At 43.2% G+C, this 20957-nt stretch overlaps 1 protein-coding gene across 1 annotated transcript in view; it reads right to left on the bottom strand.

Annotated features, from left to right (window-relative positions):
* The window catches only part of LOC126417027 (neural-cadherin-like), a 198283-nt gene that overhangs the window by 140544 nt on the left and 36782 nt on the right, over window positions 1-20957 (bottom strand). The window contains exon 9 of the mRNA XM_050084917.1: window positions 1673-1841. Coding sequence (XP_049940874.1) covers window positions 1673-1841 — 169 coding nt within the window. The remainder of the gene's footprint in view (window positions 1-1672; window positions 1842-20957) is intronic.

Raw genomic sequence — 20957 nt, 5'->3', positions numbered from 1 at the left:
AAAGTATTCTGGAAATCAGGATGAATGTCCTTTGCTTTCATACATTTATTTACAATGTACTTAATCACTGCTTGAATCTTGATTTTTTTCCATCTTCGCAAATCGCTACACGGGAACAACAACAGAGCCACATCACTGCCACAGCTCTCTTCCAAGAGCACTGACGTGGCACGTGTTTACAGGCAACAGTCCAATGAATATCACGTGAAGAACTTGTTGCACTACAGCTGACCTCTTGTGGTGATTCCGAGAACTTTTCAAACCATCCTCGTATCACACTAGTATCATCGGGGAATATTATGGCCTTTACTGCTCCATTTGTGTTGTGAATGTCATTTATGTAGACAAGGAACAATAAGGCACCTAGAATACTGCCTTATGGCACTCCAGCTTACACTTTTTTTGCTTCTGATATTAAATTTATTTTGTGGTTGGAGTACTCTGACATCAGTCCAACAATCTGTGTTCTGTTTTGTAGGTATGATTCAAACCACTTTCCCCCTGTCCCATGAATACATAATGCTTCCAGTTTTTCTAAAAGAATCCCATGATTGACAGTGTTAAATGCTTTGGAGAGATCTAAATTTATTTCTACTACACAATTGTCTTTTTCTGGATTTTTGATTATTTGTTCAGTGTAGAACATTAGTGCTGCTTCTGTGTTTTTACCTGCCTAGAAGCCATGCTGATTTCTATTTAGTAACTTATGGTCATTTAGATACTTGTTGATTCTGTGTTTCATTAATTTTTCTATTATTTGGAAAATGCCAGAAGGAGAGATATTGGCCAATAGTTTCCTACCTTATGCTTGTCACTGTTTTTGAGTAATGGCTTCACTTTTGACATTTTCATCCTTTGCGAAAACACGCCTTCACTAAATGATAAGTTGGCTATGTATGCCAAGGGCCTTGTGATTTGTACAGCTGTGATTTTTATGATATAAACAGGCACCTCATCTACTCCTGCTGGCATTTTAGGTAGTCCTGTAGTCATCCTGGCTTCAATCTCTGCCAGTACCTGTCCCACAAGTCTCCATCCCAATCCTCATGCCTCCTACTTCACTTTATTAATATACATCTGCAGTGTTTGCCTTGTAGTCTCCCACTCCTCTGTTCTATCCCCCTCTTCCCCTCCCTCACACCTAACCAAATCTTCCATTTCATTGTGTGCCACACCCAACTCTCCATGCCTCTGTTGTCAGAGCAAGCTCCCTGCTGCCACACTCCTGTACCATTCCCCTGTTGACTCTGCCTCCTTATCTCCCTGCCACCACCCTTCTTTAGCTCCACCCTTCCTTGCTCCTCTCACCCATTACAGTTGATGTAATCCCTCATCTCCAGCCAGCTGCAATGTTGTGGGTTACCTTTCCCTCTTTCCATTATTTTTACCACAGCCTGACTTGTCAGTTGTAGCAAGCAGATGGCCTAACATTTATTAGGTAATGTAACAGACAATAATAAACACTTTTTAGATTTTTTTCTTTTTGCCATTCCTCTCCATGCCTCTTAATGCCAAAGATCTAGAAAAATTTGGAGGCATAAGAGAAAATACACGCTGCCATGCTTTTCTGTACTTTTAGTAAAAAGAAGTTTAGTTTTCTAGAAAGAAGTTTTTAAATTTCACAAGGTTTGATTATACAAAAATTCACCTGTTCCTGTTAGACTGTACGTACCTTGTTGAAGATTTTCCTGATGAAGTTTTCATCTGACAAATCTAATATTCTGATTGAACCAGAATTGGCAATTACATTATAGGAAATATCTTTCACAATAACTGAGACATTCGCCAATATGTCAACTTGACCATGTTGATGATCATACACATTGAATTGCAAGGTGTATCTGTGGAAAAGATAAAAGGTTATATTTAGGGAATAATTATTTTTAATACAATATTACACTTTCAGCTTTCAATTGTCTAGAAAAATTTAATACAAGTGCAAGTGAATCTTGAAAACTTAGTACAGAAAATTTACAGGTTGATGGAGCTCTGAAGTTCATGTTCACAGAAAATGTGACTGAGAGGGAGTGGTTGAAAAGAAAGTGAGCACATTTTTCATATTACACACTAAAAAGGCAGTGAAAATATTTGAGCTGGATGATGTCCCACATTTTCAGATAAATGTAGCATGTAAAAAATACATATAATCAAACATTATAACATTAAATAATACATTTTTGCTCTCAATTTAAGACAGCCTGTAGAGAACAATGTAGGAAAATTTAGCAAATAATACGTGTTTCAAAGAAAAGATTATTATTATTATCACTTTATTATTATATAATTATTATTATTAGTATTACTATTGAAAAAATATAGAAATCAACTGAAATCACTTAACAGGGGACAGGCAATGGGCCTGATAGTATACCAATATGACTCTACATAGAGCAAGTGAAAGAAATTTGGATCTGTTCAAACAGCCATCTAATGCAGATCACTGCAGCAGCAAAGAGTTCCAAGTAGTTAAGAAAAATGTACAGACCATTCCCATTTTCAAGAAGGGCCATAGAACAGACATACAAAGCTATAGGCCTATATTGCTGATGTTAGTTTGTTATAAGACTTTGACACACAGTCTATGTCTGTGTATTATGACCTTTTTGAAGACTGAAAATCTCCTCTGTAAGAGTCAGTATGAATCTCATGAACAATGACTGAATGAAAGTCATGTCACTTAGTTTGTTCATGAGATCTTGAACATGGTAATTGCCAGTGCCCGAGTTGCTGCCTGGTTTTTTGATTTCTGAACGATGTTGTCTAATGAACAATATATGTGCTTACAGAACATCAGACTAGTTTTGTGGTAGGGTTGAAGAGTGCCTAGCAAATAGGATGCAGTATGTCACTTTAAACACAGAGAAATCTTCAGATGTAAAAGTAACTTTGGGCATATCCCAGGAAATAATTATAGTGCCATAACAGTTCACAATATACATAAATGAGATAGCAGATAATATTGACATCAGAAGTTCCGTGAGGCTGTTTGCAAGTTGATGCCATTGTATATAAAGAAGCTACAACATTAGAAAAGTGAGGCAAAATGTAGGAAGACCTGCAGAGAATTGACCCTTGGTGCGGGGGTTGGCAGTTGATACTTAACATAAAAATGTATCATGTTCTGTGTAAATAGGTGGAAAGGCCTGTTGTTATATGATAACACAATTGACGAATAGTCACTGGAAGTAGTCGAATCCAAGTACTTGGGAGTATGTGTATAGAGTGATTTAAAATGGCACCTTCACATAAAACTAATTGTGGTTAAGGTAGACACCAGACAGATTAACTGAGAGAATCCCCAGAAAGATCCAGGCATTCTTATAGGGCAGGATTACTAGTAGTTGGGAGCTCCAACATTAGGTGCATAATGCCACCCCTTAGGGATATGGCTGCCAAAGAGGGGAAGGAGGATGTGTGTATTTTTTGTTCATACCATGGAAAGTCATTCCAGATGTGGAGTGGCTCTTTCTGGATGCCATGAAGAGCACAGAGGATAGCCAATTGCAGGTAGTGGCTCATGTTGGTGCTAATGATGTGTATTGTATTGTACTGTAAGAGAATGTCTCTGGTTTCTGGTCGCTATCTGAAGTGATAAAGACTGTCGGTTTTGGTTGCAAGATGAAGGCAGAGCTCACCATCTGTAGCACTGTCAACAGGACTGATTGTGGATCTTTGGTACAGAGCCAAGTTGAGGGTCTGAATTAGAGACTCAGATGGTTCTGCGACTGTGCAGGCTCCAGATTCCTTGACTTGGGCCATAGGGTAGTGGAATATCAGATTCCGCTTAATATTTCAGCAGTCCATTACCCACAGGAGACAGATCACAGATAGTGGGGGCTGTGTGGAGTGGACTGGGCAGTTTTTTAGGTTAGAGAATCTTGAGAAATAACAAGAAGGGCTTTGATGTCAAAGGATGAAAAACAAACACAGGATGAGGGTATACCCAAACTTAGTTATTCTAGCTGCAAACTGCCAAAGCAGTATTGGGAAAGAACTAGAGCTGCAAGTGCTAATAGAGAGCACTGAAGCTTGTAATGGGACACCTTTTCTAGCATTATCTTTTTTTATATAGAAGTAGCTCGTACCAGGATTAATTTCAAATCTGGTACAGGTGAACATTCTTGGCAGTTTCACTGAAAGAATTTCATACGATTTTGGATATGATGTATTATATTTCAGACTGCAATGTGTAAAAAGAAATAATTTGTTAGTACTTTGTATATGCAGTTAAAACTACTGTTCTTCTAGAAACATTTGAAATTACAAAATTTCAGGCATATTTAAAATTTATATTATTAACTGCTCAATCTAATGCCAATTATTAAATTTATTTCTGGATTCATTTATAAAATAATGATATATTTTAGCAAAGATTCCTCTTTTGTCAAGAAAGTTTGTAAACTCTTTTGCTTTGTAAACTCTTGGGAATATTGTGAGTACCACAGAATGTAGGCAGTAGCGGGAATGCGTGCTTCTGATGGAGACAGATGTTTTTATATGATCGACACTAACAATGTAATTTGGAATATTAAGTGGAAATTGTAAAAAACGGCATGGTATTTAATAATGTGACAAAGAATAAAATTCAAGAAACATAGAGGCAAATCTTCATCAGTTATTTGGTCATTAGGAACCCACAACATTAAATCAAAATTTCAGCTGCAAGACTGTACCCCTAGATGCAAGACTTGGAGCCAACAACAAAAGAAAATGAAGATAAGTAAAAAGTTTTTCTTTTGTATATCTTAAACCTCTCAAAGCTTTTGCAAATAATGTAGAGACTAAGAGAAATTTAATGGCGATGTGTGGGAGGGTAAGATTACAAGCTTAAATCATTACAGGTCCTGAAAGCTGGTTAAAGCCAGAGAGAAGTTCTACTGGAACTTTTACAAAAGATCTGCAGGAGTTCTGAAAGGACAAGGTTAAATACAGTTGGTGGTGGTGTGTTTCTTGCTGTTAGAAGTAGTTTATCTTGTAGCAGCACTGAAGAAGATAGTTCCTGTGAGGTAGTAACGGTAGGGGTTATGCTTGACAATCACAATAAATTAATAATTTATTCCTTTTACAGACTCCTCAGTTCAGATAATACAGTTGCAAAAAAGTTCAAAGAAATTTGAGTATCATACCACATAGGTACCCCATTCATATAGTTGTAGTTGGTGTGACTTCAATCTACCCTTGATATATTGGCAAAATTACATGTTCAAAGCCAGTGCCAGGTACAAACCATCATCTGAAATTGTACTAAATCCTTCCTCTGAAATTCTGTTTGAGTAATTAGTTCAGGAGCTCACTCAAAGCATAAGTAGTTGTGAAAGTATACTTGACCTCTTAGCAAAAAATAATTCTGAGTAAACAGGGAGCATCATGATGGATAAAAGGATTAGTGGACATAAGACTGTTGCAGTGAGACTGAATACCCCAACATCCAAATCCACAAAATATAAGGACAAAATACATCTATTTAGAAAAACAGAAAAAAATTTGCTTGACACTTCCCTGAGAGATGGTCTCCAATCCTTACAAACTATGTAAGCATTGGCCAGACGTAGCTTGAATTCAGGGAAATAGCATTGACAGCAATTGAAAGATTTATACCACATAAATTAATAGCAGGTGGAACTGAAACTCCATGATATGCATAACAGGTCAAAACACTGTTGTAGAAGCAACAAAAAAGTGTGCCAAATGTAGAAGAATGCAAAATCCCCAATATTGGCAAAGTTTTACTGGAGCTTGAAATTTAGCAGTCGTTTCCAAAATGAAACTCTGTCTCGAAATCAAAAGAGATTCCGGCCATATATAAAGTACACCAGTCACAAGACTCAGTCAACAACTTCATTGCACAGTAGGACAGCACCACTAAAGCAGAACTACAAAATGGTTTTCCAAAATACCTTCATCAAAGAAGAGAAAATAAATATTTCTGAATTTGAATCTAGGGCAGTTGACCACACATGTTACATAGAAGGAAATATCCTTGGTGCAGCAAAGCAACTCATATCACTTAATTAAGGCAAATATTCTGGTCCAGCTTATATATTAATTAGACTCCTTTCAATGTATGCTAATCTTATAGCTCCATACTCTGAAATAACACACAACTGATTGCTCAACAAAAGATCTGTACCTAAAGACAGGGAAGTTGCATGGGTCACATCAACACTCAAGAAAGGAAATGGGAATAATCCACTGAACTGCAGACCCATATCACTGGCATCAATTTGCAGGAGGATTTTGGAATGTATACTGTGTTCAAACATGATCAGTTACCTAAAAGAAAATGATCTGCTATCACACAGTCAGCATGGATTCAGAAAATACTGTTCTTGTACAACACATCTAGTTCTTTGTTCTCATGACATAATTAATTTATTGACAAGGGATCTCAAATTGATTCTATATTTCTAGATTTCAATAGCATTCCTCACAAGTGGCTTCTAGTCAGACTGCTTGCGTATGGAGTGCTGTCTCAGTTCCACAACTGGATTCATGATTTTCATCAGAAAGTAACTGATGGAGAGTCATACAATAAAAGAGAAGTGATATCTGGAATTCCCCAGGTACCAGATGTAGAAGTATGAAATTGGAATTTGATTGCAATAATCACACATATGTTGTTTGGAACTGATACACAACATTTTATTCACAATAATTTCCATTGCTATTTACACATTTCTCCCACCTCTCCGGCAAGCTATGAATACCACGCCAGAAAAACAGTTCTTCTTTTGAGGCAGCCATTTTCATACATTTTCATATGAATTGAAGCATTGTTCAGTGACACTGTGTCCCAGTGATGCAAATATGTGATAATCAGATGGATCCAAGACTGGAGAAAAACCACATGCCCTAGTATTTCCCAACTGAACACCTCGATTGTTTGCCTGACCCATTTTGCTGGGCTGATGAGGTGTTATCATGGACAATGTGGCTTTGTGTTGCCTTTTTCCATATTCTGGTCATTTTTTGCATAATTTTTGATTTAAATCAATCATTTGCTGTTGGTAGCGATCAGTGTCAATGTTTCACCAAGTTTTAGCAGCTCATAATAGATGACTCCCTTCTGATGCCACCAAACATGGAGCATTATCTTCTTTCCAAAGCGATTTGGTCTTACAGTGGACGTTGATGGTTTGCCTTGATTCACCTGTGATTTACAATGCTTAGGATTCTCAAAATACATCAATTTTTCATCACCTGTCACTATTTTATGGAGAAACAACTTTCTTCTGTATCTGATGAGCAGCGTTTCACAAGTGGTCTTTCAATTTGCTTGCTTCTTTCATCCAGTTCATGCGGAACCCATTTTCTAATTTCTGCACCTTTCCCACAGCTTTCAACCAAAGAGAAACAGCTTTATATGTCACATTCAATTGTTCCACAAGTTTCTGTTGAGTTTGAGTATAATCTTCATCCAACAAGGCCTGCAATTCATTGTCTTTGAGCTTATTTGATGGTTTCCTGCACTCGTCGTTCCTCACATCAAAATTACCACTTTTGAATTTTTTGAGCCACTTGAAACAGTGTGTTTTCCCAAGAGCATGTTCACTGAAAGCTTTGACAAGCATTTGATGTGATTCTGGAGCATTTTTCTTTGAATGATAACAGAAAACCAATGCTGTCCACAAATCGTAGTTCATAGCCACAAAAGTTGACATGTTTATGGGTTTGGAACAGATACCAATGAATGGAACTTGGGTTACTGTGTGTTGACATTCGTCGTCAGCCATTAAAGGAAGCCGGTGGCAATGCAGATGCAGTCTCATGGGACCTACACTGACAGCTAGCACCATCTATAGGGAAATACTGCTTTCATACTTCTACACCTGGTAAGTGTTATAGGCCTTGTGTTGTTCCTAATCTATATAAATGATTTAGGAGGTAATCTGAGCAGTCCTTTTAGATTGCCTGAGGATGATGCTGTCAGTTACCATCTAGTAAAGTCATAGGGAGATCAAAACAAATTGCAAGATGATCTACACAAGATAATGGTATGCAAAAAGTGAAAATTGACCCTACATAATGAATAGTGTGAGGCCATCCACATGAGCACTAAAAGGAATCCTTTAAATTTTTGTTACATGATAAACCACACAAATTTAAAGGCTATCAAGGGATTGCAAATACAAACAACTTAAACCGAAATGATCAGTTGAAAATGGGTGTGGGGAAGGCAAACCAAAGGCTGCGTTTTATTGGCAGAACACATAGAAGACAAATCGACTAAAGGTACTGCATACACTATGCTTGTCCATCCTCTGCTACGGTACTGTTGTATGGTATGACATCTTTACCAGAGAGGATTGATGTAGGACACTGAAAAAGTTCAGAGAAGGGGAGGTCAATTTGTATTACTATGAAACAGGGGGAAAGAGCACCTTGGATGTGATACATGAGTTGCAGTGGCAGTCACTAAAACAAAGGTGTTTTTCATTGTACTTTTTATGAAGTGACTTTTTCATGAAGTTTCAGTCACCATCTTTCTCCTCTGAAAGTGAAACTACACTACTGGCCATTAAAATTGCCACACCAAGAAGAAATGTAGATGATAAACGGGTATTCATTGGACAAATATATTATACTAGAACTGACGTGTGATTACATTTTCACGCAATTTGGGTGCATAGATCCTGAGAAATAAGTACCCAGAACAACCACCTCTTGCCATAATAACGGCCTTGATACGCCTGGGCATTGAGTCAAACAGAGCTTGGATGGCGTGTACAGGTACAGCTGCCCATGTAGCTTCAACACGATACCACAGTTCATCAAGAGTAGTGACTGGTGTATTGTGATGAGCCAGTTGCTAGGCCACCATTGCCCAGACGTTTTCAATTGATGAGAGATCTGGAGAATGTGCTGGCCAGGGTAGCAGTCGAACATTTTCTGTATCCAGAATGGCCCATACAGGACCTGCAACATGCGGTCGTGCATTATCCTGCTGAAATGTAGGGTTTTACAGGGATCGAATGAAGGGTAGAACCGTGGGTCATAACACATCTGAAATGTAACGTCCACTGTTCAAAGTGCCATCAATGCGAACAAGAGGTGAACGAGACGTGTAACCAATGGCACCCCATATCATCACGCCGGGTGATACGCCAGTATGGTGCTGACGAATACACGTTTCCAATGTGCATTTACTGTGATGTCACCAAACATGGATGCGACCATCATGATGCTGTAAACAGAACCTGGATTCATCTGAAAAAATGATGTTTTGCCATTCATGCACCCAAGTTCGTCATTGAGTACACCATTGCAGGCTCTCCTGTCTGTGATGCAGTGTCAAGGGTAACCGCAGCCATGGTCTCTGAGCTGATAGTCCATGCTGCTGCAAACATCATCAAACTGATCGTGCAGATGGTTGTTGTCTTGCAAATGTCCCCATCTGTTAACTCAGGGATCGAGACGTGGCTGCACGATCCATTACAGCCATGCGGATAAGATGACTGTCATCTCGACTGCTAGAGATACGAGGCCGTTGGAATCCAGCACGGTGTTCCGATTACCCTTCTGAACCCACCGGTTCCATATTCTGCTAACAGTCATTGGATCTTGACCAACGCGAGCAGCAATGTCACGATACGATAAACAGCAATCATGATAGGCTACAATCCAATCTTTATCAAAGTTGGAAACATATTGGTACGCATTTCTTCTCCTTGCACGAGGCATCACAACAACATTTCACCAGGCAACACCGGCCAACTGCTGTTTGTGTATGAGAAATCGATTGGAAACTTTCCTCATGTTAGCACATTGCAGGTGTCGCCACCGACGCCAACCTTATCTGAATGCGCTGAAAAGCTAATCATTTGCATATCACAGCATCTTCTTCCTGTTGGTTAAATTTTGCGTCTGTAGCATGTCATCTTCGTGGTGCAGCAATTTTAATGGCCAGTAGTGTATTTTGTTGACACGCACACTGACATAAGCAGCAATAATCATCACAATAAAATAATTGAAATCAGAACTTCCATGGAGAGATTCAAGTGTTCATTTTTCCTTCACTATTCAAAAGTGAAATGTTAGAAAATAGGCATTTAAGTGTGAATTGGAGAGTAGCCATGAAGATGTACATGTGAAATGTAATTCATCCACAAAAGAAGTAGCATACAAAATCCTTGTTTGACCAATAATTTGATACTGCTCACCAGTCTGCGACTTTTAACAGATAAGGCTGACAGATGATATCGAGAAAACTCAAAGAGTAACAGTGCATTTCATCGCAGGTTCATTCAGTAAGTGCAAAAATGTCATGGAGTGCTTGTCCAACTCTGGTAGGAGAGACTACAAGAGAAGTGTTATGCACCACAGAGTGGCTTACAGTTAAAATTCTGGAATCATATGTTCCTAGATGAGCCAACCAATATATTACTTCACTGTATATACATAAATCTTATGAAAAGACCATGAAGGCAAATCAGAGAGATTTGAGCTTGTGTGAAGGCTTACCTACAATTGCCTTTCCCACACACCCTTTGTGACTTGAGCAGGGTAGGCATTTTGAGTAAAAACATTTTCTTTGAGGAAATATTCAAAATTAGGCCTTGTGGAAACCATGTGCACACAGAAATCTGACCACACTTATAATAGTTTGTTTCAGGATTGATTCACCTCATTTATAAACTCTATTTCTATACTATGTAAAGAACATCTATACATTTTAAGAATTTTGCACTGCAGGAAGTATTAATATTCAAAAATTTTGTGGTATAACTAAAACTCCATTGTTAATTTCTTGTAGACTTAAAGTTCTTGCTTCAAAAAATTGATACTTATTCTAGGAATATATTTTAGTTACTTCAATATTCCAAATATAAAATTCGAGTTTCTAGCAATATTTTGGTAGGCTGTGCTAGAACAAGGGAAGGGCAGTGCACACATAAAAGTCCACTCAGAAAAACAGTACCTTGCATAAAAGTCAATTAAATAACACATTGTTATCGGTTAATCAAAATAACTTCCTAACCCAATCTGTAACATATTACTTACAATTCTTCACTTGTATGTTTTATTTAAAATGTAATAGCTCTGTATTTTATCATTTTGCAAAAAAACTTCCTATGTGTGTCCTGAAATTGGTGCAATAATGGAACATATTATTTGCAAGCTCATCACCATTAAAGTGTTTTGAGACAGTACATGGATATACTGGGTATTTACTAAAATAAACCTGTGGTCTAGGAGTTGTGTCTTTGACTAGTAATCAAAATGTCACTGGTCCCAGGTTCAAAACCTGCCACCACTTAAACTTGCCACTGGCGGCCAAAGACTTCCTGCATAAGAAGTCACCCTTATTCTGCCAATGCTGATGTCAAAGAGGATGGCGTAGTGGACAGAGGTTCAGGGCACTCTCTTGTCCTTGGGGTGGGAAATTGCCCCTAAAGGCAGAAGAATTAGCAATGATCAATGGCATAAGGATGCAGAAGGCAATGGAAACCACTTCATTAAAGACACATAACTTGTATCCACATGACATATAGCCTGTAATTGAAAATGATGATCTCTCCTTTGGCAAAAGATTCCAGAATAGTCCCTCATTCAGATCTCTGGAAGGGACTGCCAAGGGGTAGGTGATCATGAGAAAAAGATTGAATGGCCAATGAAAGGGTAACATTCTATGACCTGGGGTGTGGAATTTGGTAGGGAAGCTAGAAATTCTGAAAAGGGAAATGCAAAGGCCCAATCTAGATATTGTGGGGATGAGTGAAGTGAAATGGAAAGAAGACAGGGATTTCTGGTCAGATGGGTACATGGTAATATCAACTGCAGCAAAAAATGGTATAACAAGAGCAGGATTCATAATGAATAGGAAGGTAGGGCAGAGAGTGTGTTACTGTGAACAGCTCAGTGATAGGTTTGTTCGTATCAGAATCGGCAGCAAACGAACACTGCCAATAACAGTTCGAGTATACATGCCGATGTCGCAAGCTGAGCAGAAGAGATAGAGAAAGTATATGAAGATATTGAAAGGGTTATGCAGTATGTAAAGGGAGAGGAAAATCTAATAGTCATGGAAGACTGGAACGCAGTTGTAGGGGAAGGAGTAGAAGTAAAGGTTACAGGAGAATATGGGCTAGGGACAAGGAATGAGAGAGGAGAAAGACTAATTGAGTTCTGTAATAAATTTCAGTTAGTAATAGTTAATACTCTCTTCAAGAATCACAAGAGGAGGGGGTAGACTTGGAAAAGGCTGGGTGATATGAGAAGATTTCAGTTAGATTACATCATGATCAGACAGAGATTCCGTAAGCAGATACTGGGTTGTAAGGCAAACCCAGGAGCAGATATAGACTCAGATCACAATGTAGTAGTGATGAAGAGCAGGCTGAAGTTTAAGAGATTAGTCAGGAGGAATCAATATGCAAAGAAGTGGGATACAGAGGTACTCAGGAATGACAAGATATGCTTGAAATTCTCTAAGGCTATGGATACAGGAATAAGGAATACCCCAGTAAGCAGTACAGTTGAAGAGGAATGGACATCTATAAAAAGGGCAACCCTAGAAGTTGGAAAGGAAACCATAGGTACAAAGAAGATAACTGCAAAGAAACCATGGGCAACAGAAAAAATACTTCAGTTGGTCAATGAAAGAAAGAAGTACAAAAATGTGTAGGGAAATTCAGGAATACAGAAATATAAGTTGCTGAGAAGTGAAAGAAATAGGAAAGTCAGGGAAGGTTGGTTTGTGGGATTAAAGGGACCAGACTGCGATGGTCATCGGTCCCTTTTTCCAAAAAATTAAAACCGCCCAAAGAGAATAAAAATGAACAGCAGGAAAGACGTCAGACGACTCGGGACAAGAAAGACTCCGACAGAGATCAGACAAAACAAATTAAAACACACAGAGTGTGACGGTGGTTGGCCGACCATAGAGAAAAAAAAGAGGAAAAGCCAACCACCAAGAACACATTAAAAACTCAGTTTAAAATCAGAGGCTAAAAGCCAGAATCAACACTAAAAAGCATAAACACTCAGATTAAACGATAAAAACCCCCTGCCCGAATAAAACGCAAAACTAAGTCCACCATGGCAGAGTCATCTAGTAAAACTGTAGAGAGCGTGTCAGGCAGCGCAAACGTCTGCCTGAGCACAGATAAAAGTGGACAGTCCAACAAAATGTGGACCACTGTCAATGCCGAGCCGCAGCGACAGAGAGGAGGGACCTCACGGCGCAATAAGTGGCCGTGGGTCATCCGCGTGTGCCCAATACGCAGTCGACAGAGGACGACAGACTCCTTGCGAGAGACTCGCAAGGAGGAGTGCCACACAGTTGTCGTCTCCTTGATGGCACGGAGTTTGTTAGGGGTGGTCAGACCGCGCCATTCAGCGTCCCAAAGCGAGATAACTTTGCGGCGGAAGACTGCCCTCAAATCACTCTCCGGGAGGCCAATGTCCAGGGTGGGTTCACTGGTGGCCTGTTTGGCCAGGCAGTCAACATGTTCATTGCCCGGGATACCGATATGACTGGGGGTCCACACAAAGACCACAGAGCGGCCGCGACGTGCAAGAGTATGCAGGGACTCATGGATAGCCATCACCAGATGAGAATGAGGAAAACACTGGTTGAGAGCTCGTAAACCGCTCAGGGAATCGCTACAGATAACGAAGGACTCACCTGAGCAGGAGCGGACACACTCTAGGGCTCGAAAGATGGTGACCAGCTCAGCAGTGTAAACGCTGCAGCCAGCCGGCGAGGAACATTGTTCGGAATGGTCCCCTAGAGTTAGTGCATAACCGACTCGACCAGCAACCATCGAGCCGTCAGTGTAAACAATGCCAGAGCCCTGATACGTGGCCAGGATGGAATAAAAGTGGCGGCGGAAGGCCTCTGGAGGGACTGAGTCCTTCAGGCCCTGTGCCAAGTCGAGCCGAAGGCAAGGGCGAGGCACACACCACGGGGGTGTACACAGAGGTGCCCAGAAAGGAGGTGGAACAGGGAAACACCCAAGCCCGGAGAGAAGCTCCTTGACGCATACGGCGATCAGATAACCCGACTGGGGCCGACGGTCTGGCAGATGGACGACTGACTGCGGGAACAGGACACGGTAATTTGGATGCCCGGGCAAGCTAAAAACATGGGCAGCATAAGCAGCCAGTAATTGTCAGCATCGTAGCCGCAGTGGAGGGACACCTGCCTCCACTAGTATGCTGTCCACAGGGCAGAAAGCACCAGTGGCAAGGTGTATCCCGCTATGGAGGATTGGATCCAGCACCCGCAATGCAGATGGGGATGCTGAGCCATAAGCCAGGCTCCCATAATCCAGACGAGACTGGATTAAAGCCTGGTAGAGCCGTAACAGGGTAGATCGGTCGGCGCCCCAGTGGGTGTGGCTCAAGTATCGCAGAGCATTGGCATGCTGCCAACACGCCTGTTTGAGCTGCCGGATATGAGGCAGCCATGTCAACCGGGCATCGAAAACCACCCCCAAAAACCTGTGTGATTCCACCACTGAAAGAAGTTCACCGTCAAGAGAAAGCTGTGGCTCCGGGTGGACAGTACGTCGCCGGCAGAAATGCATATCACGGGTCTTTGCTGCCGAAAACTGGAACCCATGAGCTACAGCCCAAGACTGCGCCTTGCGGATAGCGCCCTGTAGCTGACGTTCAACAGCTGCAATGCCAGTAGAGCTGTAGTAAAGGCAGAAGTCGTCAGCACACAGGGAAGTGGAGACAGAATTTACCACGGCTGCAGCGAGGCCGTTAATGGCTATTAAAAACAGGCAGACACTTAAAACAGAACCCTGTCGCACGCCGTTCTCCTGGATGTGGGAGGAACTATATGAGGCTGCGACTTGCACGCGGAAGGTACGAGACGACAGGAAATTGTGGATAAAGATCGGCAGAGGGCCCCGAAGACCCCATCCATGAAGCGTAGAAAGGATGTGATGACGCCATGTCGTATCGTACGCCTTCCGCATGTCGAAAAAGACAGCAACTAGGTGCTGACGGCGGGCAAAGGCAGTACGGATGGCCGACTCCAGGCTCACCAGATTGTCGGCGGCGGAGCGGCCTTTACGGAACCCACCCTGAGACGGAACCAGAAGGCCCCGAGACTCCAGTACCCAATTCAAGCGCCGGCTCACCATCCGTTCGAGAAGCTTGCAAAGAACGTTGGTGAGGCTTAATGGGGCGGTAGCTGTCCACCTCCAAAGGGCTCTTGCCCGGTTTCAAAACGGGGATGACAATGCTTTCCTGCCATTGCGACGGAAACTCACCCTCGACCCAGAGACGGTTGTAAAGGTCAAGGAGGCGTCGCTTGGAGTCCACTGAAAGGTGTTTCAGCATCTGACAGTGGATGTGATCTGGCCCGGGAGAGGTATCAGGGCAAGCGGCAAGGGCACTGTGAAATTCCCACTCACTGAATGGAGCATTGCAGGATTCAGAAGTGTGGGTGCGAAAAGAAAGGCTCCGACGTTCCATCCGTTCTTTGATGGAGCGGAAGGCCTGGTGGTAATTCGCAGAAGCGGAACTCAGAGCAAAATGCTCTGCCCAGCGGATTGCAATGACGTCGGAGTCAGTACAAACTGCTCCATTCAGTGAGAGCGCAGGGACGCTGACAGGGGTCCGATAACCGTAGATGCGTCGAATCTTGGCCCAGACCTGCGATGGAGTGACATGGAGGCCAATGGTGGACACATACCCCTCCCAGCACTCCTGCTTGCCTTGGCAGATAAGGAGGCGGGCCCGCGCACGCAGCCGTTTGAAGGCGATAAGGTGGTCTATGGAGGGATGTCGCTTGTGACGCTGGAGCGCCCGCCGGCGATCTTTAATCGCTTCAGCGATCTCAGGCGACCATCAAGGCACAGCCCTCCGCCGAGGGGACCCAGAAGAACGGGGAATGGCAGATTCTGCGGCAGTAACGATGCCGGTGGTGACCGATTGAACCACCGCATCAATGTCATCACTAGAGAGAGGCTCAATAGCGGCAGTGGAGGAAAACAAGTCCCAGTCAGCCTTATTCATAGCCCATCTGCTAGGGCGCTCAGAAGAGTGACGTGGTGGCAGTGACAGAAAGATTGGAAAGTGGTCACTGCCACACAAGTCGTCATGCACACTCCATCGGACAGACGGTAAGAGGCGAGGGCTACAGATCGAAAGGTCGATGGCGGAGTATGTGCCATGCGCCACGCTGAAGTGTGTGAAGGAACCATCATTTAGAAGTGAAAGATCGAACTGTGCCAATAAATGTTCAATGGTGGCGCCTCGACCTGTTGCCACTGACCCACCCCATAGAGGGTTACGGGTGTTAAAGTCGCCCAGTAACAAGAAAGGTGACGGCAATTGGGCTAGCAGCGCAGCCAGCTCATGCTGCGCGACATCACCATCCGGTGGAAGGTAAAGACTGCAGACAGTAATAGCCTGTGGCGTCCACACCCTAACAGCGACAGCCTCTAAAGCTGTTTGTAGAGGGACAGACTCGCTGTGAAGAGAGTTAAGGACATAGATGCAGACGCCACCAGACACCCTTTCATATGCTGCTCAGTTCTTATAATAACCCCAATAGCCACGGAGGGTGTGGGTTCGCATTGCTGGAAGCCAAGTTTCCTGAAGAGCAATGCAGAAGAAAGGATGAAGGCTGATAAGTTGGCAGAGCTCAGCTAGATGGTGGAAGAAACCGCTGCAGTTCCACTGGAGGTTGGTATTGTCCATGGCTGAGAAAGGCGTGACGGGACTGGGAAGGCAGATTACGCCGCTGGGCCACCTGCTGCCTCCGATTGAGCACCTGTGCTAGTGCTATCCATGGTGTCTGAGGGACCGGCGAGATCGAGATCCTCAGCGAACGCCAGAATCTCCACCTCGTCCTCAGACGCAGTGCTGGAAGGTTGCGGTGGGGCGGCTGCCACTGCGAGTTCCTTGGGCTTAGAGCTCTTCTTCTTGGTTGGATTTCTCACGCTGCTCCTTGGATTTAACTGGCTGGGAGGGCTTCACCGATTTAGTCTCCGGGACTGAGGAGGATTGTGAAGCCCTTCGACCAGCTGATTGTGGGCACTTACGCCACTGTCGGTCGTCAGCCTTCCCACTGGTGGAAACCTGGGAAGGGAGGGACCCAAGGAACCCCTTGCGAGCGTGAGAAGGCAAAGAAGTGGGGCACTTCTCCGGCTTAGAAGCAGGGACGGACGTCCCTGATGGGGGGTGGTGTTGCTCCTGAGATGAGTGGTGCAGGAGCAACCCGGTGGGTAGAGCCCCCCACTGGCAAGGGGGCAGGAGGAGTTGTACCACTCAGCGATCCGGCCGGAAGTCACGAAACTGATGGGGCAAGCACAGGTGTTGTAGCAGCAGTGTAGGAAGATGTCATTCTCACGGGATGTAATCGGTCGTATTTCCTTTTGGCCTCAGTATAAGTCAGTCGGTCCAGGGTCTTATATTCCATGATTTTGCTTTCTTTCTGGAAGATTCTGCAGTCTGGCGAGCAAGGTGAATGGTGCTCCCCGCAGTTAACACAGATGGGAGGCAGGGCACATGGACTATTGGGATGAGATGGGCGTCCGCAATCTCGACATGTGAGGCTGGAAGTGCAATGGGAAGACATATGGCCGAACTTCCAGCACTTGAAGCACCGCATCGGGGGAGGAATATAGGGCCTGACGGCACATCGGTAGACCATCACCTTGACCTTTTTCAGTAACGTATCAACCTCGAAGGCCAAGATGAAGGCACCGGTAGCTATCTGATTTTCCTTCAGACCCCGATGAACGCGCCGGACGAAATGTACACCTCTTTGCTCTAAATTGGCGCGCAGCTCGTCATCAGACTGCAAAAGAAGGTCCTTATGGTAAATAAATCCCTGGACCATATTTAAACTCTTACGCAGTGTGATCGTAACAGCAACATCCCCCAACTTGTCACAAGCAAGTAACCGTCGTGACTGGGCAGAGGATGCCGTTTGTATCAGGACCGATCCAGAGCGCATTTTGGACAAGCCCTCCACCTCCCCAAACTTGTCCTCTAAATGCTCGATGAAGAACTGAGGCTTTGTGGAGAGAAAAGACTCCTCATCAGCTCTCGTACAAACTAAGAATCGGGGCGAATAACTGCTGCTGCCATCCTGAGATTTACGTTCCTCCCACGGTGAGGTCAGGGAGGGGAACATTTTCGGATCATACTTCTGAGCGTTAAATTGAGCCCAAGAATGCTTAGAGACTGCTGGCGGCTGGCCACCAGTGAGAGACGATGTACCACGCTTCATTGCGGGTCATCCGCCCTGATGCCACCTACTCCAACCAAGAGCCCTCCCCACGGGCGCCACCCAGCCACAGCAAAGGCCACCTGGCAGGATGGCCATTGCTGGGAGTCCCGATACCCCAGGAGGATAGGCATCTACTCCTTGGCATACGTGGGGAGTTAACGGTGCAGGCATCAGTAGAACGATCCCTGTGTTGTCAGGGGCTACAACCAACAGGGTACATGGTGGCCCCACCACAACGGACTGGCTACCGTGCTGGATGTTAGGTAACATGTGGTCCGTGGTCGCCGTCAGTGCAGAAAGAGGCACTGCACTGTGCAAGGTGTAATCTGCACGCAGGAATGTAGTCATGCCCAAGAGATGGAGAGCGGGCAGGACTGCAATTCAACAGCGAATAAGCTGGCAAAAGGTCTGATCGCAAGATGGGCACAATGCACCAAGTAAGGCGCCCTTCCCCAATTGGCTCGCTCTTCGGAAAATTTTGAGAGATGGAGGTCAAACCCAACAAGGGACCATCACAGAAGGCCGAAAAGTTTGAGACTCCTTTTAGTCGCCTCTTACGACAGGCAGGAATACCGCGGGCCCATTCTTACCCCCGAACCCGTAGGGGGGTAAGGTCAGGGAAGCTAAGATGAAATGGCTGCATTAAAAACGTGAAAACATCAAAAAATAAATGACTGTTGGAAGAACTGATTCAGCATATAGGAAAATCGAAATGACCTTCAGCAAAATTAAAAGCATGGGTGGTAATGTTAAGAGTGCAATGGTAATTCCAGTGTTAAATGCAGAAGAGAGAGTGGGTAGGTGGAAAGGCCTCTACGACGAGAAAGATTTGTCTGATGTGATAGAAGAAGAAACAGGAATTGATTTAGAAGAGACAGGGGATCCAGTATTAGACTCAGAATTTGATAGCTTTGGAGGACTAAAGATCAAATAAGGCAGAAGGGATAGATAACATTCAATCAGAATTTCTAAAATCATTGGGAGAAGTGGCAACAAAATGACTATTCACATTGGTATGCAGCATGTATGAGTCTAGCGACATACCATCTGACTTTCGAAAAAAAATATCATCTACACAACTCTGAAGACTGCAAGAGCTAAGAAGTATGAGAATTATCGCGAAATCAGCTTAAGTGCTCATGCATCCAAGTTGCGGACAAGAATAATGTACAGTAGAATGGAAAAGAAAATCGGGGATGTGGTAGACGATGATCAATTTGGCTTTATGAAAGGTAAAGGCACCAGAGAGGCTATTCTAACATTGCAGCTGATAATGGAAGCAAGACTAAAGAAAAATCAAGACACATTCATGGGATTTGTTGACCTGCAAAAAAGCATTTGACAATGTCAAATGGTGCAAGATGTTTGAAATTCTGACAAAAATAGGGGTAAGCTATAGGGAGAGATGGATAATATACAATATGTACAAGAACAAATAGGGAATAATATGCATGGATGACCAAGAATGAAGTGATCTGATTAAAAAGGGTGTAAGACAGGGATGTGGTCTTTCATCCATATTGTTCAATCTGTACATTGAAGAAGCAATGATAGAAATAAAAGAAAGGCTAAAGAGTGCAATTAAAATTCAAGATGGAAGAATATCAATGATACAATTCACTGATGACACTGCTATGCTGACTGAAAGTGAAGAAGAATTACATGATCTGCTGAATGGAATGAACAGTCTAATAAGCACAGAATATGAATTGACAGTAAATCGAAGGAAGATAAAAGTAATGAGAAGTACCAGAAATGAGAACAGCAGAAACTTAACACTGAGCAGAAACCAAACAGAAGAAAATTGACGCATTTGAGATGTGGTGCTATAGATGAATGTTGAAAATTAGGTGGACTGATAAGGTAAGGGATGAGGAGGTTCTGTACAGAATTGGAGAGGAAAGGAATATCTGGAAAACACTGACAAGAAGAAGGGACAGGATGATAGGACATCTGTTAAGACAACAGGTGATGACAAAGGAATTCATGGCAGGCTGCCAACTGATGAAAAAGAAACTACTACTACTCTCCATACAGTGGAAATACTGAGTCACAGGTATGCACAACAAAAAGACTGTCAGAAAGTAGCAAGGCCTTCATTGGAAATAGACAACACACACACACACACACACACACACACACACACACACACACACACACACAGCCAGAGACTGTGGTCAAGTGTATGTGAGTTCCATTTGTGTGTGTGTGTGTGTGTGTGTGTGTGTGTGTGTGTGTGTGTGCGTGTGTGTGTGTGTGTGCGTTTTTGTGTTGCCTATTTCCAATGAAGGTCTTGCTACTTTCTGACAGTCTTTTTGTTGTGCATGCCTGTGACTCAGTATCTCCACTGTATGGAGAGTAGTAGTAGTTTCTTTTTCATCAGTTGGCAGCCTGCCATGAATTCCTTTGTCATCACCTGTTGTCTTAAAAGATGTCCTATCATCCTGTCCCTTCTTCTTGTCAGTGTTTTCCAGCTATTCCTTTCCTCTCCAATTCTGTACAGAACCTCCTCATTCCTTACCTTATCAGTCCACCTAATTTTCAACATTCATCTATAGCACCACATCTCAAATGCGTCAATTTTCTTCTGATAGCACACACACACACACACACACACACACACACACACACACACACAGCCAGAGACTGTGGTCGTGTGTATGCGAGTTCCATTTGTGTGTGTGTGTGTGTGTGTGTGTGTGTGTGTGTGTGTGTGTGTGTGTGCTATCTATTTCTGATGAAGGCCTTTTTGGCCAAA

This window comes from Schistocerca serialis, chromosome 8 (assembly GCF_023864345.2).
Source record: "Schistocerca serialis cubense isolate TAMUIC-IGC-003099 chromosome 8, iqSchSeri2.2, whole genome shotgun sequence".
NCBI classification, from domain to species: Eukaryota; Metazoa; Arthropoda; class Insecta; order Orthoptera; family Acrididae; genus Schistocerca; species Schistocerca serialis.
Note: the sequence above shows the minus strand (reverse complement) of the source record. Positions and strands in the feature narration are given on the sequence as shown.